A 24,920-nucleotide genomic window follows, 5' to 3' on the forward strand; every position below is an offset into this window, starting at 1 on the left:
TTATTATAAAACCGATTATTATAAAACCGATTATTATCGTCATAGTTGGAGCAAAGTCAGAGTTTATTTTGCGTCTGTTTGATCAACAAATATGTTGAATCTTGTGGCGCTCGACTCATTTGATCCACTCGTGTTCACGTCCTTGTAATTAATGTCTTTGTGTGTTCAGCAGGTTGAACTTTCTGACCTGAAGGCCAAAGAATATTTTGTCAATAAATAATAAATCGCTAATATTAGATATAGGCTCCTACTACAGGGAATAAAGCTAATCATGTGCATCCTTTCTATGGCATCGATTTCAGAAAGCAAAATTTAAGATCACCGTACTAGGTTAGGTTAGGTTAAGTTAGGTTAAATTAGGTTAGGTTAAGTTAGGTTAGGTTAGGTTAGGTTAGGTTATGTTAAGTTAGGTTAAGTTAGGTTAGGTTAGGTTAAGTTAGGTTAGGTAGTTACTTTATTAATCCCTGAGGGGAAATTTTTTTCGCTACAGCAGCATACAGAAGCAATAAGATAATAATAGAATAATAAAAAGCAATAAAATAGCAGTAAAAAAATATAAAATGTAAAATGCACAGTATATACAGTACAGTATATATCTATATATATTATATACAAACAACCAAGAAACACAGACAACAGTGTTATTGTTACTATGGGCCTATTTATTTACCAGTTGATTAATGTTCATTATATCATTTGTGCTTCTGTTCACAGATCAAAATGTTTTTGTTTTTTTATTTCAATTTAAATGCCCACTGCCTTATATGCATTGACGCGATACACCTTGTGAGCCCGTAGGGGGCAGCACCTCTCTTTCACAAAGCAAAAAGGAAGTCAGGCGACTTCCGGCTTCCGCCTTGTTGAAGAGCAAGTCAAAGCTACTGCTGCAATGGCAAAGCTAATCTTGCTGTGGCTGAATTGTGTCCTTTCATTTAGCACCGTCGAGGCTGTGTTTGAGGATCAAGTAGGGAAATTTGACTGGTAAGAGGAACATAGTGGACGATCAGATGTTTGTGTTGTTCACGACCACGTTTTAATGTGGAAATGCTAATGCTAACACTTGTCACAGCAACGAGCTGTGACTCGGGTGTGTTTGGGGTGGACTTTGGGGCAAATAATATTAACATGCATACTTGTCCAAGTTTCATTGGCTTATTTCAGGTGTAAGTAGCATGATCATAGTTTATACATTTACCATTAAGAAACAAATGGCCCTGTAAACAGAGCGGATCACTATGAATGAAACTAATTTCAGGGCATTTGTCGACCCATCTGATGATAACCATTCACCCATATTTTCTGCCTTTTAATTTAAGCTCTGTCATAATACAAGGCGTTAAAGCCTATAGTGATACGAGCAGTGTTTCAGCCATTATAACAAACTACCTCGATGATCTTTTGAATGCTTGTTCTGTGATTTGTGCGTTTCACAGGAGGCAGCAGTATGTTGGCAAGGTCCGCTTTTCTCACTTCGACACACACGTACAGTCAACCAAAAAGGTGCTTCTGGCAACAGAGAACAACGTTTTTGCTGCACTCAATACGAGGACTGGAGAACTATGTGAGTACTTTGTTGGTCTGAAAGACAACCCACATATCACTAAATGTATTGTATTACTTTATTTCTACTCGTTCAATGGCTGTTACAGTCTGGCGGCACGTAGATAAGACTGGACCAGAGGGAAACATTGATGCTCTTCTGCAACATGGTCAAGGTGATTTATTTTTAGTTGTTTTTTTTGTCGCTGCAGTTCAGCTTACATAGCTTTTATTTGACTGCCTGAAAGTAGATATTTCATGAAGCTGGTTTTTTTTTTTGTCCCGTAGATGCGGTGATGGTCGTTGGTAACGGCCGCGTGCTGCGCTCCTGGGACGTCGGCGTTGGTGGTTTGAACTGGGAAATTGTGCTTGACTCTGGCAGGTGATCACCTCCTTGACTTGGAGTAGTTAGCTTTAAGACTTTGTCTTTGTTTTGATTAAAATCTTAACTGCTTTTGTTTCACACTTTAGCTTCCAGGCAGCATGTTTAGTTGGGCAGCAAGACATAGTGAAACATGTGGCTGTCTTGAAGAAAACTGCACTCTCTCTCCATTACCTGTCCAACGGTCATCAAAAATGGATAGAGAATCTACCAGAAAGGTAAGTTACCATAATTTTAAGTTATTAGTTCAACAATCAAAGTTTTTTCTCCCCTTTGTTTCCTCTTAATAAGTGTTTTCATAAACAAAACATATACTCTGAAATCAAATATTTTGCCATGTTGAAATCTTTTTATCTTTACAGTGAAACTGTGGATTACCAGGCTGTGTATTCTGATGGAAATGGCGAAGTCTATGCATTGGGAGTTGTTCCCAATTCCCACATTGCTATTGTTGTTTACAGTTTAGAGGACGGAGAGATAATTAAGCAGGTAATCTTGATTTATAGCAGCAATTGTAACTACATCAATTTTGTGTTGATTTTATGGAATATAATCTTTATAATACTTGAAGAAAAAAATACAACTCTGACATTTTAAATACATCAAACAAAACAAACCAGTGGGCCAGTTTATTTATTTATATTCCACTCGGCTAAGTTATTTGCGTTTGGTTTTCAGATCTCTGTTGAAGCTCCGTGGCTGTCCGACATCCAGGCCAGCTGTGCTGTGGTTGGTCAGGGGATGTTGACATGTGCAGACTCTGCAACTATGTCCCTATACACGCTGGACTTACATCTACAGTTACAAATGACCCAGATCCCCCTGCAGGTATCAGACGAAAACAAAAACCTCTCTACTGTATGAAATGACCATTTGTATTCTCTGCTCTCATTTGAGTAGGTCTAAATTTCTCTTTCTCTCATCTGTCCACTTCACTGCCATATCTTTACATTTCTCTATCTCTCTGTGTGAATGATTGTCACCATTTTGTTCTCTTTAAAAACAAAACAAAAAACTGTTCTGTTATTTGTCTTCTAGTCACTTGGACTTGAGGTAGCCGCCGGCTTTAATCCGGTAGTGGTGTCCCACCAGCCCAACTCAGCCCATCAGCCACTGTCAGAGTTCTTCCTTCAGCTCGGGCCTGATCACTTCCTGCTTCTTCAGCTCAACAATGGTCAGATAGTTACTCTGAGGGATTTCAAGCCTGTAAGTAACCATCCTTCTGTCTTACACTTTGTTCGTGCATGATTTAGATTCTAAAAGTTCAGACTGCTTGTTTCCAGTAAAGGTTGCCACCCTGAAATTTTATTCTGGTATTGTAATTATATTACTGTAAGTCACTCTGGATATAAACTACAGTAATCTGCCTTGAATGGAACTTACATTCAGTATTCTTGCTAAAATGTGTGATTGCTATGGGTTAATGGGTGGCTGGAGGCCAACGTCGCTGTTATGAAATTTTCAAATATTACCTAATTCTTAAGCTCCCACATATATAATTATTAATAATTTACAAAATTGTCTGTAAAATTGTCAGTGACATATTTATCTTAATTTACAGGCCTTGTTGGTTTCATTTGCTACTGCTGGAGAAAAGACTGTTGCTGCTGTTATGTCACCCAAGAATAAAACTGTGAGTTAATGTAAAAATATACCTTTCAGATTGTTACTATGTGGTTTGCTGGAGGCCTCCCTTGTTTTTGTTTTTTTTAGCTGCTTTAGTACAGATTTAAAATGTATCTTTGCTTTTTAAAATGATGACTTGTGGTGCGCATATTGAGTTTGGTCATCTGTTGACTTTTTATGCAAGTTCGGAGGCAGTGTTATGTGATATTTTATACAAATCAAGTTATTATTTATTTATTTATTATTTTGTTTTGTTTTTTAACTATCAGGAACAATGATTATCTGTTTTTGCCCCAAAGGCTTGCGGCGTTAACCTCTTCACTGCTGAAACTGGACGCAGACTTCTAGACACAACGCTGATTTTTAATATGGATCCTAATGGTGGTAAACCAGAGAAGGTGAGTCTGTTTTTTCCCCCAGTGATTCTGTGGTTATTTAAGCAGCCATGGCTTTTACACAAAGTATAACATAAAGTTCATAACAGACAAGTTTAGTTAAGGACTTGCATACATGAAGTTGCTGGGTGTTAACAGTGATTTTTCAGTCTAAATCATTTTTATTTTGTCTTTCAGCTGTATGTTCAGGCATTCTTGAAGAAGGACGACTCTGTTGGCTACAGGGCCATGGTGCAGACGGAGGACCACACACTCACGTTCATACAACAGCCAGGTATGAATGGCAAACACATGAAGCAATGGAGAGAGCGCTCTTTCACTCTGCACTAAAGTTCGCCCCACACTAGAGGATAATTAGGCAGATTTTGGGTCCGATTTGCCCCTCCTGACAATCGCAGGGAGCGTTCCAGATTCAAGGCTGGACCGAACCGATTATCTGTCTGAATGATCCAGTAGTACGAGGGCTTTACTGACATAATCTTACCATCTCCAACTGGATTGAAGTCTCCCCAGCTTTATCTCCTCTGTTTCTTAATGTGAAAGGAACAGGGAGGTAATACTGTGCAGAAACCCACAGTAACCAATAAGAGCAGGCTGACCGGGAGGTGTCACAAGCCCAGAGCACAGTAATATTGAACTGCATCTCCATGGCAGTTGAAGGTCAAAGAATGTATAAAAATGAATAGATCTCTAATGACCTTAGGTTTCTTGCTCCCTTCTACCTGCATACAAATAACGGTAACGTCAGTGTGTAGCAGTAGCTGTGTTTGTAACTAACAAAACTTCAGCTGCAAAATATGTAAATTGTGCTGATTGTGTCTTCTCAGCCACCACTTCATCTGCCTTGTTTTGGTCCTATTTAGTTTTTCAATCCAAAACGTTGCATGCTGACAACAATAGTTTGCCTCTATGTTTGTTTTTCTCTGAAGTCACGTTTGATCTTGTGAGATCTGAAGTCCTTGGAGTCACCACTGGTTTAGTATAAACTTCAAAGTGTGTGGACCTGCTTCTGAACTGAATCATCTGGTGTGTGCAGTTTTATAATCTAAATATTAAAAATCAGTTAAATCTGTCATTATCTCCCATGTTTTTTTTAAATGGGTTGAGATTTGAAAATTTCGTAGTGAGCCCTAAGACTAATATTAGGTGAGGTAGTGGTGTGTTACTGCTGTCAGCTGCAGTGTATTTATTCATTTTACCACCAGGGGGCGCCAAAGTCAGAATATTTTAAAATCCTTCTCGTTGCAATCAAATTTACAAACTGTTTTTCATTTGATGTGGTTGTGGCCAGACCCCACAGCTACATCAATGTCTGGATGTTTTTGTTTACATAAAGCAGTAGGTGAAACCTTTGATGTAAGTGAAGAGTCCATCCCTCTTTGGGTTCACTGTTGAGAATCCAGCATATTTTTCCAAAGTGCATGCAGACTTGTGGAGCCATGCTTTGTCTCATGATAACATTTATGTGTATCCCACCTCTTAATCATCACAAATGCTGCCAACATCTGACCACTGTGTGGAGCACAAACAGACTCTGGTTTTTTTATCATCTTCACATGGTCTTGTCCTTTCCACAGGCGCGAAGGCTAGGGACGAAAATTTGCCATGTTGCGATTAATGGAAAACGTCAACACAAAGTGCATACTGTCACAGGGCGTGGAAAGAGGAATGAATGATTACAGAACAATAATGAGTCCTGCTTTCCAGGGCGTGTGATGTGGACGAGAGAGGAGGCGCTGTCAGATGTGGTGACAATGGAAATGGTGGATCTGCCCCTTACAGGAACTCAGGCTGAGCTGGAGGGAGAGTTTGGCAAAAAGGCTGGTAAATGTCAAACCAAAATTCCTTCTGGTGTACCTTTATTGTATCTGTTATTTTCAGCTTTTAACCTTCGTGGTTTTTAAATTACCTGCATTTTCTAGAAACTCTGGAAAGTTGTAATATAAAAAAAACTTGTCACGCTTGTTTCATCATTTTGCCATTTCTGCGCCACTAATTTAGAACTGACTATGTTTACTTCAGAAGTTCAGTGTTTGCTTTTAATCATCAAAGAATTTTTTTTTTTTTTTAGGTTTCTACAGTCAGGCGACCACTTTTAAACAAACATTTCTTGCATATGTTGAAGTTATGAGTCACATGGTTTCTGTTAGCTTCACTTTCTTTTGTTTTTGTCCTGTTTTTATTGCTGCATTTGGATTCAGCCATTCAAGGTAACAGATTTCTCTGCTCTTCTCGGTAAAACCTGATTGATTTTCCCCATTTTAGGATGCCCCGTTGTTGACTAAGAATCCTTTATAATATCCACTGATCCTTTCTGTTAGTCTGTTCCCCGCATCACTTGGTTTCGCTTGAAGAGTAAAATTCTAAAGGGACTCATTTGTTCCCGTTTTGTTGATCCTGAACTGTTGTATTGGATTTGTGATGACTGATAAAATGCTGAAATGCAGATCAAATCCACTGACAGTCACTGAGCAGCATGTGTATTTTGTCTAGACGGGCTGCTGTCGATGGTGTTGAAGAGGCTCTCCTCTCAGCTCATCCTGCTGCAGGCCTGGATCTCTCACCTCTGGAAGCTGTTCTACGATGCCCGCAAGCCCCGAAGTGAAGTTAAAAATGACGTCACCATCGAAAACCTTTCCAGAGATGAGTTTAACTTGCAGAAGATGATGGTCATGGTGACCGCGTCAGGGAAGGTACGAGACTAAAACTGCACCTCATTTATTTTCTCTTTGTTAGTGTTTCAGGAGAGATGAGCTATGCTGCACAGCTGCGGTCCAAGTAAATTTAGTTTATTTTGTCTAAGGCCAGGCAGGCCTACAGTGAAATTAAACACCAATAAATAAAATCCATCAGACGTCTTACTTTTTCCTGTGCAGTTCATTCTTTGTTTATTCTTCTGTAAAGCTCTTTGGGATCGACAGTAAGACTGGCAGTATTTTATGGAGGCACTACCTGGAGAACATCCCACCTAATGCAGCTTTCAAACTGATGGTGCAACGGACCACTGCACACTTCCCTCATCCCCCACAGTGCACACTGCTCATCAAAGACAAGGTATTTTATTACAAAGAATATGTGCTCTGGATTTGAAGACCTTCACATCTGGTGTCATTTTCATTATCTTGTTGGCTTACTGTGAAAACATCAGACTAATTGTTACCCATAGTGCCCGACCCAGAATGAGCCTCTTTAAGATTACAGTACTGTTCTAACCTGTGAAACTCTTGTAGTGGCTACTGTTGATTTTTGCCATTTATTCTATATCTTTTGGTCATCAGGACACAGGCCTGGCCACACTCCATGTATTTAACCCCATCTTTGGAAAGAAGAGCCACATCACTCCACCCACTCTACCTCAGCCCATGCTTCAGTCCCTCATGCTGCCAGTCATGGACCAGGATTATGCCAAGGTCCTACTTCTCGTGGATGACCAGTACAAGGTCTGTAAGAAAACTGCCACCCACATCAACAGTTTTAATTACACATTGGGTATGTATGTGAAGTATAAGAGCCTTTCTCTCCTTATTCCATTAGTTCCTCCATCCAGATTTTTCATTTACATATAATGCATTTGCCCAAAAGACTAGTGATCGGCTTCTCTTTCTATGACAGACTCTGACTCCTCTGGAACAGCTTCTAAACATGTTGTCTGTGTTAATGATTTTTTTCTTTCCCAGGTGTCTGCCTTCCCTTCCACTAAAAATGTACTGCAGCAGCTCCAGGAGATGGCCTCATCCATTTTCTTTTACCTTGTTGACTCCAGCCAGGGGAGACTCTCTGGTTACAGACTAAGAACGGCAAGTGTAAACCTGTCTTATTTTCAGGTTCTCATAATGACATAATATACTCTTCTTTTTTATTATTATTATTTTTACTGGCAAAAATAATTAATCTGGATGATTTTGTGGTCTCAGGATTTGTCAACGGAGCAGATCTGGGAAGTCATGCTTCCAACTGAGATACAGAGGATTGTCTCTGTCAAAGGGAAGAGGCCCAATGAGCACGTGCACTCCCAGGGCCGAGTAATGGGAGACCGTAGTGTCCTCTATAAGGTAAAACCTTACTGTGGTGTAGAGAAAGTGAAAATCATATCTTTGCTTTTATTTGTGCTGGATTTGGTCTGTTATGACTCATCTTTTGGTGTGAACTGAAACTCATCTTTCCAACAAATACTCTACCTTTTGTCTATAACTCAGTCATTCTACTCCTGCACTTGTTTTCAGTTCAGAGGGTGGCACTAGAAGAAAAACATAAACACTAAAACCATCAGATTTATTCCTGTAGTTTATGGTGGTACGTCCAGTAGTTGTTGAGATTGCTCTGGACAGACTGCCATATTTCAGACCTTGTTGCATAATCTGCCGTCATAATCTCATGCATCATCGTGTCATTTCATATTTGATCACAGAGACACAAAATGTAGCTTTGGCCTTTTCAGACACATCCAAGTAGCCCAGTTTCATATTTTTGGGATTCACACATTGCAATATATTTTTTAAGTAATTAATTAATTAAAATGTTTTCCCTCAACGAAGATAAGACACCATTTCACAGTCAAACACTACAAATGCGGTTGTTTAAACATGAATGAGAGAGGTTTCTGTTTCGAATTGTAATTTATTCAAACATTTTGGAAGAACCTTATTTTTTATCTACAAATAAAAGACTCTTAATGAAACATCATTAAAGTTTGCCAAAAACATTTTAGATTATCATAATAATACAGAGGTTATATAAATGTTATGTTTTTTAACTTCAGAATTCAATTTGATTTTGATTTTTTTTTTTTACAGTACCTGAACCCCAATCTTCTGGCTGTGGTGACTGAGAGCACAGACTTGCATCAGGAGCGCAGCTTTGTCGGGATCTTCCTGATTGATGGGGTGACCGGTCGCATCATCCATGAGGCTGTTCAGAGGAAAGCCAAAGGACCAGTGCATGTTGTGCACTCTGAAAACTGGGTCGTGGTGAGCATGGCCAATCCACAGTCATTCCAAAGGATAGAAATCATAATTTTGTGGCTTTTCTGCTTGGTTACAGTTAGAGTATGTTGTGCTGTAACACTGAACTATAAAGAAATGATTAAGGGGAACACTGGTGATACTTCAAGGGTCACGTGATTTCCCTCTTTAATGTCTCCCCTGCTTCTGTCTGACTCCTCAGTATGAATACTGGAGCACCAAGTCTCGCAGGAACGAGTTCTCTGTCATTGAACTGTATGAAGGAATGGAGCTGTACAACAGCACCGTGTTCAGCTCACTGGATCGGCCACATGCTCCTCAGGTGCTTCAGCAGTCTTACATTTTCCCCTCCTCCATTTCCACCATGGAGGCCACCCTGACTGAGAAGGGCATCACCAGCCGCCATCTGCTCAGTAAGTTTCAGTGCCTTGCCATCTGCTAGACCCCACTTCCTGTCTGAAACAAAAAAGAGTTTTTTTCAACATTGTGTTTCTCTGGATTTGTTTTGTCACAGTTGGTTTGCCATCTGGAGGGATCCTGTCATTACCAAAGATGTTCCTCGACCCACGCAGACCAGAAATAGGATCTGAGCAGAGCCGGTGAGTCCTGCAGTCACACTCTGAATAAACATTTTACTAATTCTTTTCCTCATGTATCAATCTGACCGGTTAACTTGATATCCAGTGAAGAGAACCTGATACCGTATGCACCCGAGCTGCTCATCCGTACAGAGTGGTTCATCAACTACAATCAGACTGTATCGAGAGTGCGAGGTATTTACACTGCCCCCTCTGGACTGGAGTCCACCTGCCTGGTGAGTCCGGACACCAGTATTAAAAATGACATGTTGACAAGTACAAAAGTACACAAATCTTGCTTGAGCAGATGTTGGCCTTATTTGCACCTGTTTTGAAGGAATTCAATTTAATGACTTTCCATTTGTCATTTTTGTCAAAAGTTATATTTTTTTGTATGTCTAGTTTCAGGATTTCATAACATTTGTTTGTCATTAAAGGTGATGGAACAAACACCTGCTGGAATGTGATGAAAAAAATAATGATATTCATGTGTATTTTGACATAATACAGAATAAAGGTCAAAAATTTCCATCAATAAAATTGGATAAATGCATCCAAAACAGATGTCAGATCAGTCAACATGTTGTTTTTGGTTAAACCTAAATATGACCGTGTCTTTTTGTAGGTCGTGGCATATGGTCTGGACATCTACCAGACACGAGTGTATCCCTCGAAGCAGTTTGACGTTCTAAAAGACGACTATGACTACATGCTGATCAGCAGCGTCCTCTTCGCCCTTTTCTTTGCCACCATGATCAGCAAACGGCTGGCAGAAGTCAAACTGCTCAACCGGGCCTGGCGGTAAACGTGATCATCGCAATCCCGAATCTGACAAGCCCCGCCGCGGCTGCACGAAAGGCCCTCGGCCCGAGGGGATGAGAGCTCTGAGGCCGTGCCTGTTGAAGAACAGGTCAAAGTTCAACAAGGCCCACAAGGAACTGCAGGGGTGAGGGGATGGCGGGGAGGGGTCAGCAAAGGTTTTCTGTGTTTTAGTTTTTAACTTATTTTGCAAGAAGAAGAAGAAATTATTTCACACTAGGATAATTGTTCTTTTTTTTTTTGTCTTGTCATTTTGATGAAATGTTTAACACATAACTGATTAACTGATTACAAATGAATGAAACAGACTTGGATTTTTTTTTTTTAATTGTGCGGGTTGGGAATTCCTAAACATGTGAAAGTTACTTTAGGTACTTTAACAATGTTAGGTACTTCTCAGACATTTGTGTGTCATCAGACTGTTCTGATGGACCGTGATGATAAATGTGAAGGTCAGAGAAGAAGAAATGAAGATATGTGAGCATGATTTGGTACAATACCACATTTGAATGGTTTGTATTTTTTAGCCTTTTACATGAATCACCATGATACTCAGCTGCCATTCAGTTTGATGGCATGCGAACTGTGAATATGGAGTGTGAGGTGATAAAGTAGCATGGACAACAAAGGCTTTTTTGGGTTCTCCTGAAGACTCTCCCACCAGAGGCACTGTCACACTCGTCGTCATCATCACACACACCAACAGTCAGCCGCCATTTGTTTGTGCATCAGCCATCCTGCAGCTCGTATGTTTGTGAGCAGTTTTGATCCATTATCGGCTGCTGTTGACTCGTCATTAAAATTTCTCTCAGACTGGACTGTTTTCTCTTTTTTTCCACAAACTTTTTGAGGGGCAGCAATCAACTATGATTAGACATGATTTATCTTACTCAGTCCGGGTGCAGGACTCTAGTCATATGTTTACTCGTAATTACCAGGAAAAGGTGGTCAATCCAAACAAGCTTCACATATCATAGATTTGGTGATGGAAAAGGACAATGAGCCAGTCATACAATGAATAAGTTATTTATTTCTATAAATAGATTAAAAACTATTTTACAATAATTTATTTTGACACGACATGATGAACTTACAAACAGCCTTTCTGTGGCCCAAATTTGATACTGAACTTTCATGAACACTTCCAACAGGTTGGTGTAACAAAAGGTTGTAAACGTGGGCCTGCAGCTCATCAGTGTAAACGTAACATGATTTCCAAAGGTTCAATCTGTAATTTAGTTTTTACCAAATGCACCACGTTAGCGTTAAAGTCACATACATAATTGAAATAATTTACTGTGAGGATTAAAGATTAATCACGACTGCAAGAACAGGCCTCATTTACTGCTGTGTATTTAAACACTTCAGACAAAAACCTTTGTTTTGTGTTTTATATATCTATCAAAACACCTGTCAATCAATTTAAGAGTGACTCATGTTTTCATCAAGTTCCAATCATTGATGCTGGACAACTCTTTTTTTTGTCTCGATTCCATAATGTACCTTTAAATAAATTAAATTAAAAACATGAACATAGAATAAAATAATCAATGCTTCATATGAAGATGTGGCGTAATTTGCAGGTATAACATAGTTTGATGTAACTGCAACACAAAGATCAGCTTTTTGATATCAAAAGCTGCCAAAAAAAAGTCCATAAAATGGCAAAAACACTGAAACACAATAGAATTCCTTAAAGAAAAAACAAATGAAGTTCACATGTACAAAAACTCACATCACACGTGACCACGAGGCACATGATTACGCACACAGATTCCCATGTGAAAACCTTTCCACATATTTTCCCCATGTTATCATGTGTTACAACATGTGATAAACATGTGTCATACATGTGATCACATGTATCCAATGTGGAAAACATGGGACAGTCATGTGTTTTTTCTTTAAGCACAAATTTTTCTAAAGAACAAGATTTATCAAACTAAGTGTTCGATATCACTGTCTTTCAAAGCAAGTCTTGGTTGTGTTGTGTCATTCTAATATTGGTATATATTATAATTGTCACTGTCAAATTAACCATAAATCTAAATGTGAAAATCATTTGCTGAAACATTAAATTTATGAATACATTACACTTTTCCAGCAGCATTGTCATAAAAAATAACATGTGGAATGAAGAGATTCTACAAGCCCAGCTTGTAACTTTGTGATTATTTCCTCTCGTAAGAAATGTGATATTAGCTCAGTCTGGTTTTAGTGATGTGAGCTTACGTCTTTCAGACTTAAAGGTGAGTGATGATACATTTTTCCTGTGAGAAAACTGCAGTGTCAGTGAACCAAAATTTACAATAGTTAGAGGAGGTAAATATTTATCCACTATTAGTTAAAATCCTCTAATATCATGATGTGTTCAGGGTTGAAGTAGAAGTGACGTGTCTGAAATACTGACTGGTAAAATGCTCCGTCACAAACCTCACAGTGAAGCAGCCTGACATAACACAAAATACATCAGCCAATTAAAATAACAACAATACGACATTAGACATGTGAGTTGATGTTTTCACACACTAGTGTATACATAGTTTAAATCATGTCAGTTTATGTGCTTTAGACACGGCAAAGGTTTCTATTTCTTCTGCCAGCCGCTGGTGTTTCCCATCCTGGCCGGTTCACTCAGGAGTCTCTCTCGTCTCTCTGTGTGAGCAGGTCGACCCGGTGGCAGGAGGATGTAGTGCGTGGCACTCGCCTGTCTGCCATCCTTCAAAATGGGAACAATACAGGGAGAAAAAGGAGTCGCAAGTGGCGCCCTTTCACTCTGCTGTCTCTGTAATGCCTTACTCACATATTTTGGGTTAGCAGCAAAGCTCTGCGTGGCAGGCATTACTCCGTTGATATAAATCGGGAGACTTTTGGGGCTCGGGGTGCGCGGTGGGCAGGGCGGGACTAAAGGGACCCGTGGAGGGATTTTGGGAGGCTTGTCTTCCTCGTTGGTGCTCGTAGTCTTTGAGAGAGCAGGAGGTTTCGACGGGATGGGGATACGGGGAGGGACTTGTGGCTTGTCAGTGAGGCAGGTCGTGGTGCTGTTGTGTGTTTGAAAAGCAGAACTTGAGCAGGAAAATTGGGTTCTGGATGAATGGTGTTGGTCGGGTGGTTTGCTTCCAAAACTTTCCCCCACATGGTGGGGGTTGTCTTCTTTCTGGAGAGCAAAGGACCAGTTGTTGGCTCCAAACCGGCCTCCTCTACCTGTTGGTCTGTCCTCCTCTCTGCTTGGCCAGGAGAAAGCTATGGGGCCAATCCCAGCGCCATCAGCTCGCAATGAGCTCTCCTGGTAGGCATAATTCACTTGGCCAGAGTCTCTGTTGCTGCTCCTGCATATGGCCTTGGGGCAGCTTTTGGGCAACAAGCGCCGTCGGTCACTGGTGAAGAACTCAACCTCACTATCAGCTGCTTCATCTGACATAAGCTCCTCAGTGTTGGGCAGAGGCGGCAGGGGTTTGGCTTCTCTCTGATGGCCCCCAAACACTGTGCGTCTCTGGGAAGAAGGGACAACCTGGTCTCCCTCGTGGAGCAGCAGTATGTTTTCAGATGTTAGGCGGTCAGTATCCGAGTAGAACGGAGACTGGGAGAGAGAGATGTTGGCTGTGAAAGGAAAAAAATATAATTTATTAAGACCATTAAAAAGAGTATCATGCTTTAAATCCTAAAGTGCCCTTCGAAAAAAGAAATTACTTCTTCCTAATATAAGGTTTTGCTATCTCTGTTGTTTCCTCCAGTGCAGAAACAAATCTCAGAGGAAGAAACATGGAAAACAATTTGCAATGATAAAAAAAAAACCAAAAAAACTCAAGTGTAGTGACGTTGTAGGCGGGAAAAATACCAAGTGGGGTAGGCTACCTACTTTCCTTATAAATAACTCCTTCCTAACTGAGGATACTGTGCAGGAAACAAGAGTAAAAACATGATAAAAACAACCGCTTAACCTATCACCCTCTTCGTCAAACATCAGCCACAACACCCTGATTAGCACAGGAATCGTCATTATCTGCAGAGCAGGTCCTAATCTGAGCGGAGCTTCCCATAACCTTCTGTGTGGAAACATCCGACGTGCCCCAGACTGCAGGAACAGCTGGTGACCAGGGAGCGATAGCTTCCCCTCCTCCTTCCCCCCATCTCTCTCCTCACCGTACGCAGCTCGGTTCTGTGATGGCAAACTCACCTACACGCTGTCTACATGCTGTTTAACTATAGTATGGCAAACCAAGACAACCCTAAAATAATGAATACTAATAAAAGTATATAAACTAATTCGAAAGTCGTCCCATGAAGATAATCAATGATTTAGACTGTGATATTGGAAATAATGCATAGAACTTTGGGTTTCATAATTAAGAAATATTGAATTAGAAAGTCACAAAATATGAATTGCAACCATTTCTGTGAAGAGTGTTACAGATAAATATGAATAAGGTTTCTTAGAAATATTAATACAAATTCTGTCAAATTCACAAACTGTTTAAACTATCAGAAGTGTCATATATATGTAAAAAAAAATATATTATATTAATTATATATATATATATATATATATATATATATATACACACACACACACACAAACAAAACTCACAGTGAAATTCCTTGGTCATTTGCTGTTGCTGAATCTCCGTCAGGTTGTGTTCAGTGTCGGCACTAAGGCCAAAGCACACTCTGCAAAGTAAAAGAGAGGTTAAGAAATCCATACAGAGCCATGCATGTGCGTAAATCATTCCTGCACATAACCTGTCATAAATCAATCATTATATGTGAAATAACAAGCATGACAAGTGCTGTTTATATTACGTAACAGCAGTGAAGGATAGTTTATGTCTTTTCTGAACCACATTCTTTATACATATATGTTGGCTCTTTATTTACCAGAGATTAAAATTTTACTTTATATGATTGTGCTTTATTTTCACATTACTTTTAATAATACTGTCTACTGCTGCTATGAAAGGGATCCCTAAAAGTACTCTTCCTGAGATTTCTCCCTTTTTTTTAAAAGATTTTTCCCTTTTATAAAAAAAAAAAAAAAAATTAAAGCATAAAAGAATACAATGGACTCTGTTCATATACACATGGAAACAATGAGAGGATTAACTCTGGGGATGATTTAAAGTAAACACAAGTGAATGCCAGATGGCCTTTAAACAACTGCAGGTGTTCATCTTTTACAACAACAGTTAATATTTGGATGCAGACATAACGTGCTGAACTTTCTTTATTGAAGTGATAAATAAAAAAAATCCACTTGTTTTGTGTTAAATATTTGTTAAATCTGAATTGTGTCAGAATTATATTCCCAATATTTTATGATGAAAGTAAAAATTGTGTTTGTATTATCACACTAAGTATAATTGTAATACCTGATTCTTTAGGTTTTAGGTTGAGTGGTGTTTGTGTACCTGTTCAGATCAAGCCGTCCCCAGTAGTTATTCTGACTCCCGGCCATGTTGTGGCAGAAACTGTTATCTTATAAATCATGAATATCTGTTTGGTATCGGTCTAAAGCCCCAACACAAGTCAGCTCCATCAGACCCATCGCAGCAGCATTCTGGACGGTAGGAAGCTGTTGGAGAGATACAGAAAAATTTGTGTCAGAAGAGTCACCGTCGCTTTCTTTTTTACATTCACATCTTGTAAGAGCTTTAAACATAAAAGACACGAAAAAAACACGCATTTCCCCTTTCACATTTGGAATTTGCATTACATCACTCGTTTAATTTGCTCAGGTCACCCCTTCATCTGCGTCAAATGCCCATAAACAGGCCGTACAAACAGAGTACATATGGACCACAAGCACAGCCAGCTGCATGCAAACATCCTACCAGAAAGGTCAAAGGTCAGCTAACAATCTTAATTGTTAATTAAAAGAAGCAGGAATCACACACACAAAACATATACGTCATCTGTAGATGAAAAGATGCATTATCATAAAAACTGAGTGTGTTGAATAGGAGGGTGCGTAGATGGATCTTTTTGGGGTGTTCCCATAACTGAGTGTGTTCCATTGGTGTCAAATTTCTCTCTTCAACTTCATTTTTATTAGTATTAGTATTTATTAGTTCATAATTTTGAAACCTGATTAAAATTGATTCATTTAACTATGATGTACCATGTGTATTGGGTAATTGTTTAGAGCAAAGAAACAATGCAGCACAAGTATCATTACACACTTATATTCGACAAGTGTGTCCTGTTTGCAGACGTGACTCACTGTTAAAAAGTTTGTCTTGCAGGGAAACATAACTGCACAAATGAAAGGTACTTTATAAGAGCAGTGTACGAGAGATTTTCACATTTTTAATCTAACAGTACAAAAAACAACTAAATATGTTGAGCCTCTAACAAACACCAGTCTCAACAAAGGCCCAGCAGATTGCTTCAATCAGTTTGCTCTGGCAGCTGCCACATGTACATATGTCGTTGTGGTTCCAGTTTAAAGCCATTTGTCTGATGAGCAGGCCATTGCACAACCTCTGGGTCAGATGTGGGAGGGTGTCGCCCTCCTTCCTCTCTGTGACCATGAAACACTGCAGTATCCACCCTCACAACAGGGGCTAATTGTGCAGCATTCCTGTGATGCTGAATGACAAACTCCAGAACTGAGATGGGACTGAAGCACCAGCAGACTTAAAGGAAAATTCAGTTTGATTCTGATAAGGCTGCAGGTCCTAAAAGAAGACATCACACCGCAACTGACAAGGACATGCCTTCCTGTTAAAATGTTTAGGGAGAAAATAACAGATGCATAAAGTATTCTACAGGCTAGCAGCAGGTGACCACAAAAAAGGGGTGAGGGGAGGTTCAATTCATGTGTTGATATCTGCAGGGAGAATTTTATACTCTCAGACGAAGTTGTGCTCTGAGTTTAAATACATAACAAGTATTAAAATTAGTTAATGTAAAGAATAAGAAACAAACCAAAGCTTCAAATTGCTTGATTCAGATGCTCACCCTTCTAATATCTAACCACATTTAGGATGGCTGCCTCGTTCCTGTTGATATGACAGAGACACCGGCTGATATCACTGCGGGGAGTTGAGTACTTGTATGGGTCAGGTGAAGGTCATTCTGCTTTTATGTGAAAGGTGACAACATCAGCCCTGCTCCCATGTCTTTACTCACAGCGTGAAAGGTCAGAAGGGCAGTTTAGGTTAAACAGACATGTCTGATAGCTGAAGGGGTTTAAAACTGAGTGATCCTCGTGTGTCAGCAGGTCTCTACTCTTGTGCTGCGTGCCTGAATAAAGGACTTATTCCCTTTAAGGCCTCTAGCGTGGATGTTGCTTAGTACCTTCCAGCCCTGACTCTGTCATGGCAGGAACAAATGAAGTGAAATACAAGTCAAACGTTGCAGGGCAACTAATTCTTGCATAGAGTTTAAAATTATATAATATCTCTGTCTTAATGATCCCATATATTGAGCAGGAGTGAAAAAGTGTCCTCTTCTGGCTTTGAAAAAAATATCTATAATGCAAAACCAACCACTAAACTACACTAAAAAGGCAGATTTCACATTCAAATGTATGCACTCAATTGAACACACACACATACACCCACACACACTTGCCTGGAGGGCAACGCAGAGTCTCCATTTTACTATCACACTGCAATCTAATTCTTCAAAGTCCGGCTTTGTTTCATGTCGCTGATAGATCTACAGTCGAAGTGGGAAGCAAACAATGCAGAGCATGCAAAGAGAATCCTCACTACAAACAAAACAGTGACTCATGCGTCTTATTTGAATATTAATGTCATCCTTAAAACAACCGTCTGTGGCGTCATTTCCACCCGTGAGCCTCGGAGATGGAAGACGCTGAACAATTATGAATTCTACCGGCAATTACTCAGTGTCCATGAATGGAACCACTCTCAGGCATGAATGGGCCTTTGTGCCACTTTGGTGCACAGTGAAGCAAGCCTGAAAATACAAGTGAACTCTCCCATGAGGTTAGGACGAGAGATACGCCATGGAGACAAGCCGACATGGCCAAGGTATGAGCCTGTGCCGCACATCGCCTGCAGGAGGACTGCGTGTATTGGCACAGATGGAAGGACAAGCCAGAGGATTGAGAAAACAGTTTGTTTAGCTCAAGCAGGAGCCTTGATGTGTTGATCCAGCCTCAGTTTTTTCAGCCGATAGTTTATTCATAGACCGGACCCTTACAAATTGTGGTTAATCATAGTACTGGCTGTTTTCAGTTTTGTACTAAGTAACCACACAGCTACTGAAAATTTAAATACATACATATATACAACATTTGTAGGCCAAAATACTAAACAATAAAGAAATGCTATAAATTAATTACTTACAAAAACAGTTTGGGACATCAGGATTTCCTGCCTAGATTGAAATGTATTTATCAAACAAATCTAAATTGACAATTTTAGTTGGTTTTATTAAAGCAAAAAATGTGTGAAAGGGGCTTTCAATAAGTTCTATAGTCTACTAACAAACCAGACCTGTTGCAGACTCACTGCACACTCTACTTGTGTTGTTTTTTAAAAGGCCAGATGTATGAAGCCCTTGCTGTATAAATGTGACAGACAGTTAATTAGACCATGAATTTTAACCTCAGAATAAGAACGCACGGCTTAAAATAGAGGAATAGAAATGACATGACCCAGCCTTGTGGTATGGGGCAAAAATTAAGTTTGTAGAGTGAAAAAGACCTCTAATTAAAAAAATTAAATGCCGTTTAAGTTTTTGTTATAATTTTCAAAATAACAGTGTACAGATTTTTGTTGTTTATGGTTTTTAAGGCTATATCCCTTTGACATAAGTGCAGTTCACGATTTGATATACAACCAAAATCTTGCACCTCGAGTAAACATATAATGCTGACAGTTGACAGAATTGAAAACTTTTCACATTCTTATATAGTGGCAAACATATACATTATTAAGACCCATATTTCTTTACGAACACTATTCAGACTGAGTGACTGAGGTAGAATGAAAATGACAGTTGAGAAGACTGTCCCCGATGCCATAAAAAAATGTGCCACTTTGTGACTGTAATCATGACACTATTTCACCATTTCATGGTTATAATTATAATAGACATGAACAAATTTGTAATTTGATATTACTCTGACTATAATGTAACATTTCTGTAAAAGGGTAGACAGGAGCACATTTAGGGGGGAAAAGCAAAGAGACTGAGCAACTCACACCATCTAAAACAATTTTTCACTCTCTATTGTCAGTAAAAAGATTAATTTAAAAAAATATTTAATAATTTCATGGATATAGGCAACAACATGCTTGTTAAGCAATATTTTAATACTAAAACGTAATAATTTTATTTATAGGCTATTTCAGATTAAGGGAGACTAACTATTAACACGACTTTAAATATGACTATATTTTAAGTGCATGCTTTCTCAATAAATATGCAGATTTCCATATGCTACATGATAGATAGATAGATAGATAGATAGATAGATAGATAGATAGATAGATAGATAGATAGATAGACAGACAGACCGCTGTGTTTAGCGCCCCCTCGCGGCGGACCGCTGAAGGGCCGTGCAGTCCAGGACTCACCCATCCCGCCTCGACGCCACTTCACTTCACAAAACTTCGCGGACGACAGGGAATCCTGAGGCGGGTCAGGACAACAGTGTGTCCCGCTACACAAAGACCCTCGTCTGTTTGGGTAATTTACAAAATTATATCGACAAATAACCCAGACAGACCCGCCGACTCACTTCACACTTGGTTCAGCTACACGGTCTCCTCACAGAAATGACAAAAGTGATTTTTGACCATCGTCCGAGTCTTTTTTTTTTTTTTAAGTCGTGAAGTTTCTGTGAGGGGAAACAATCTGTAGCTTCATATGTTGTAGACCTTTTCTGTTATACAAGATGAGTCCCGCATTCACATCACATACAAAACTCCTCCTGATCACTCCGTTTAAGTTTTAGTTTTATTACTTCATAAAAACGTATCAAGTCTTACCATGAGAGTGCAGACCTAGTCCATCACGGAGAAAGCGGCTCGGTCGATCGCTCCCTGTCCAATGTGAGAAAATCTCGGTGTGTAGTTTGATCCCAGTCAAACTTGAACCATGTGCAACATCCTTCCTCTGTCAACAACACAGGGAGGTGAAACTCATTTTGTCAGAGTGACGCGGTTTTCCACATCTCCTTATAAATGAATCCAGCACCCGGAGCGTGTTACTGTAACTCCACCCAAAGTTGCCTTAAAGGGAAAAATCCTCCGAAAAATAAAATACCTCACCATTAGGAAATACTTTATAGCCTATAACTCATAAATCATCAAATTACTTCTTTTTTTTTCTTTTTTTTTAGCAGGCTACTTGAAAAGCCTGTTTTGTTCCACTTTTAAAGGGACATATTGTCTCTTTAAACCCCTGGTAATAATATTCACTATTACACTGCAGATTTCTATCTTACAGAACACATTAATGTCATAAAATAACATGAATTATTTTTTTATTTAATTACTCAAAAATACAAAAAACTTTGAAATCATCTACTTTTGACCAGATGCAACATTAAAATGGGGTTTATACATCAACATATCAGCAATAATAATTCAATAACCCTGAAAACAATCATTTAGCATAATCAGCATACTGATTTATTTATAGGGCCTACTATAGTACATGTTTTAGATCATTTGAACGCTTCCAGCAGCAGCAGCACCACCACTGTAAACCAGACCTTTGTGTTTTTCAGGTCAAACTATGGGTCAAATAATCCTACAGTCACACTGAAAGTAGCTCCATGTCCAGATGTTTTCATCCATAAAATGTGTTTCCTCACTGCCAATAGAACTAAAACTTTGTGGAACTTCATGGCTCTAACTTTGGCACAAAAAAAAGTGTTGATGTTCATAAACCAGAAAGGCAGATTTTATAAAAGAACAATGTTTTCCCTGCACAAGGTTACTCTGCATGCCGGTCATAAAGCAACAATTCCCTCCAGAATCAGAATCAGAATCCTTTTATCTGACTTGTGTAATGAGCGTACGGATAATTGCATTTCATAAAGCGGTAAACAATTTTGGTCTGACCTGTGTGGGAGGCGAAGAGCGTGTGTGGGCGGACATAGGACTGATAAAGAGGAACATGCAGTAGATTGGGAGCACACAGTCATGCTGTATGAGGACTTGTTTTGAAGGCAGAACATCCCATTGGAGTCTGTGTTTGTGTTCACCCACGCTGAGAGAGGCAGAAGGACAATACAGGAGGCCTTTTACCAGAAAATAACAGGGAAGTGAGTGCAGGCCATTCTTGTTTTCACCACAGAGTCCAGACCACACTGAGCCTCCAGTCTTCTCCCAGAAAGATCTCTCCACTGTGGTAACAGTTCAGATAAATCCCTCAGGCAGAAGGACACATTAAATATTGTAAAGTTCTACATGTAGCCACCTCATAAAACAGAGACGCCAAATGACCCTGTGACTTCCCTTCCTTCTTTTCTATTGTTTACTTGTTCCACTGTTGTAATACTCCAATAAAACCCACATAGGGTCATATATGGATTAAGGAGTGCCTTATACCTGCTCTGTAAATCACAAGCCCACAAAATAAATAGAGCATATATAATGGGTTTGGATTGCTGCAATCATCGAGCGTCCCTCGTGCACCAACGTAATTTGTTTGCTCAAAGGAATACTCATACTTTTTTCCACAAATGATCTGTTTGATCAGTTTCATGTTGTGTAACGCAGTGGTTGATCGTACACATGATTTCAATTTGACACAGAGGTGAAACTGCTCTGTTGTCTCACAGCACTAAACAAACATATTTGTTGTCTGGTATAAAGCGATGGTACGACACATCTTTTTACACTTGTAATTCCTACAGTGTCTTAAAAGCTCTTCCTTATTTGATCTATTTTACTGTGTCGAGGCGACCATGCCAAAACTCCAAATCTTCTTGTCACTTGGACCGGTGGCTCTGCTGTTGCTCTGCAGCCCTCTGTGGGCGCTCACGGTGACCCAGGATGATCACAGCTGTGGGGGTTGTGGCTGGGGTGGGCCAGTCTCCCACAGGGGGAGGTCAAGTCATTTCCTGCTCTGAGAGACCTCCGTCCCTCGCAGCTGTCAGTGCAGTCAGAAGCCCACCTTCCACATCTGTAGCAGCCATGCACCCTCCCCCAAAAACCACCACCACCGGGTTTTTTTTTTTTTTCAAAGATGTGGAAGAACACTCCCATGTTGCTGCGATATTAAAGATGTAAAAAAAAAAATAAAAAAAAATTGGGCCTTCTGTTTGCGATTTTTTAATGAGATCAGTTTGATTAAGGGAAAGAGTAACTCGAGGTCAACACCAGAATTAATAGTGAGCTCAATCTGATAATAAATAGCAATTGTGTAAATATAAAGATGGATTGTTCAGGAGTTTCATATCTGTCCGGAAAACAGCAGATGACCTCTGACATAAGAAATATCTTAGAAGAAAAATGTCCGCACAGCATTGCTTTAACAACTTCTCGAGCTGGAGTAGGAAATGAGGTAAGTAGGTGTTAACATATGTTTTTCTATGGTAAATACATTTGTGTAGGTTGATGTGCTGACATAGTGACACAGGGAATTCTCTTATAGAGGAACCAGCTGTGTACAAACATGTAATAGTAATTAGAGCGCCGTCACAGACTGCAGACAGACATGGTGCTGCTGCTGTTTCCAATGCCACGGTTGACCTGTCCTGTGTTTGAGTTTCACATTCCTCTTAATCATAATGCTGTTGTTCTATGAATCTGTGTTAGAGGTTGTAACAACTAAAAACACAGCTATATTCATGGGATATACACACGGTGAGGTAAAAGGGCCACAGATACATCTGCTACATGTGTAAGAAGTTCAAATTTCCATTCGTTAAATCAAGAGTTTTTCAGATGAGTAACCTCTGAATGGAGCAGCAGAGCTGAAACAAAAGGCATCGTCATCCAACTCTGGACAGTTTTCAGTAATTGTGAAAAACCAGGAAAAAAAATTCTGATGAAATTCTAGTTTATTGCCCCTCTTTACCACCCACCACCTCCTTCAGCCTGACGCAGAATATTCTCATTTAATATTTTTATTTTAAATCACAATGATTAAGTTCTGAACGAGTACCATTCATTTAGAGGCTGCAGCTACTGTCACAGTTACAGTCATTTAAAATACACACCATTTGCTTAATTATTCCTAATTTAATAGCTATGCGGTTGGGTTTGACAAGTTGGAGGCGTCAGGAAGGAATCAGGCTCCTCAAATGACTGAGTGGGCTTCACACCACGGCCTTTGACCTCATCCTGTGCGGAGACAGCTCAGTTATCAAAGAGCCAACAGACATCGGGAGGAAGAGGAGGACGGACTGAAGAGTGATGTTTGTGGCTTTTATTGTTGGATAGTTCAGTAGCTGCACTGTGAACAAAATAAAACTTTCTGTTAAATCTATTTTGATGAAAAAGTGCACTTTTTAACATTAATAAAAGCATTACACACTATTGATGTTTCCTGTGAGTCAAACGTAGCTACAAGCAAATGAATGGATTAGAGGTGGCGCGCGCGTGCGCACACACACACACACACACACACACACACACACACACACACACACACACACACACACACACAGCTACAGCCAGTTTGTTTTTTTTTCCCAGGGTGCCAATGGAGAACAACAAAGCAGAGTCAGCGGGCAAAGTGATGGAGGAAGTGGCAAGGATTAGAGTGATTTAAACCCTCTGACATCTGATTTCATGGTGACAGCTTCAATGAATGGCAGAGATCCGAGCATGAAAAGAGGGATTCTTTACCCAGGATACAGAACTGGAGGCCCGGGCAGGGAAGCTGCCCGGGACCTCAGGCCTCAGTGTGGGCAGAGGATGAGCAGGGCCAGCAGGAGGACTTCCACAGCTCTGTGAAGTTGATCTCCAGTTCATTAACAGTTTCAGTTGAAACGAAACAGCATAAAAGGAAGGTAAAAAAAAGAGTCTTTACACAGTCCAGAGAAAATGTAGATGAATGAATGTACATGGTGGATTATAGGTCTTTTAATTTTTGTGAATTATTCCACTTGTAAGTAGCAGATTTCTCTTCACAGTGAAAACGTCCTTTCTGTCACAAACACAAGTTTGATCGTCAGGACACGAACACGCTGATTGCTTTTCATTTCGGGTAAATGGATGAGACAGACAGACTGTCAATATTTGGTTGCTTTCTGTGTTCGGAGGTCAAAGTCTTTTTCAATCACCACATGACATGCAGGGTCACTTTTGGTGGAAAATATATTTACTCAAGTACTGTAGTTAAGTAGTATTTTAAGGGAATTAACTTGTTTTCCACGTCGGATACATGTGATCACATAATGTAATGTTTCACGTGTATGACACATGTCTACCACATGTTGCAACTTATGATAACATGGGGAGAACATGTGGAAAAGTGGTCACATGGGAATCTACGTGGGTTTCACACATTACACCATGAAAATGTTCCCTTTGGCTTAATAAATGTTTCACATGTTAACAATCACGTGGTCATGTGATTACGTGTGAGTTTTTGCGAGTAAAATTCATGTGTTTTTTTCTGTAAGGGCTCATTAATACTGCCACTTCACTTCAATTAAGATAGAAATATTGTATTTCGATCCAAC

The 24,920-nt window shown here is 39.7% G+C and overlaps 2 protein-coding genes across 2 annotated transcripts; one reads left to right on the forward strand and one right to left on the reverse strand.

The window, feature by feature from the left end:
• Nucleotides 1-825: 825 nt before the first annotated feature.
• emc1 (ER membrane protein complex subunit 1) lies at nucleotides 826-11,118 on the forward strand. The gene is made up of 22 exons (XM_069140363.1): nucleotides 826-981; nucleotides 1,434-1,561; nucleotides 1,650-1,715; nucleotides 1,828-1,921; nucleotides 2,011-2,139; nucleotides 2,284-2,410; nucleotides 2,600-2,749; nucleotides 2,960-3,127; nucleotides 3,483-3,554; nucleotides 3,847-3,945; nucleotides 4,120-4,216; nucleotides 5,650-5,766; nucleotides 6,436-6,635; nucleotides 6,847-6,996; nucleotides 7,221-7,382; nucleotides 7,620-7,739; nucleotides 7,857-7,994; nucleotides 8,736-8,909; nucleotides 9,106-9,316; nucleotides 9,418-9,502; nucleotides 9,588-9,717; nucleotides 10,107-11,118. Exons 1-22 carry the CDS (start codon nucleotides 890-892, stop codon nucleotides 10,284-10,286), a joined length of 2,889 nt encoding a protein of 962 aa, XP_068996464.1. The 5' UTR covers nucleotides 826-889; the 3' UTR covers nucleotides 10,287-11,118.
• Nucleotides 11,119-11,310: 192 nt separating this feature from the next.
• Nucleotides 11,311-20,450, reverse strand: LOC138192744 (ERBB receptor feedback inhibitor 1). Its single transcript, XM_069140364.1, has 4 exons — nucleotides 20,266-20,450; nucleotides 15,706-15,869; nucleotides 14,889-14,968; nucleotides 11,311-13,900 (listed from the first exon to the last, which is right to left on the reverse strand). The coding sequence occupies exons 2-4, from the start codon at nucleotides 15,750-15,752 to the stop codon at nucleotides 12,888-12,890; spliced, it is 1,140 nt and encodes a 379-aa protein (XP_068996465.1). The 5' UTR covers nucleotides 15,753-15,869; nucleotides 20,266-20,450; the 3' UTR covers nucleotides 11,311-12,887.
• Nucleotides 20,451-24,920: the final 4,470 nt, after the last annotated feature.

Source organism: Embiotoca jacksoni, unplaced genomic scaffold, assembly GCF_022577435.1.
Source record: "Embiotoca jacksoni isolate LCO1_2020_lvr unplaced genomic scaffold, fEmbJac1.0.p SCAF_9, whole genome shotgun sequence".
Lineage (NCBI taxonomy): Eukaryota > Metazoa > Chordata > Actinopteri > Embiotocidae > Embiotoca > Embiotoca jacksoni.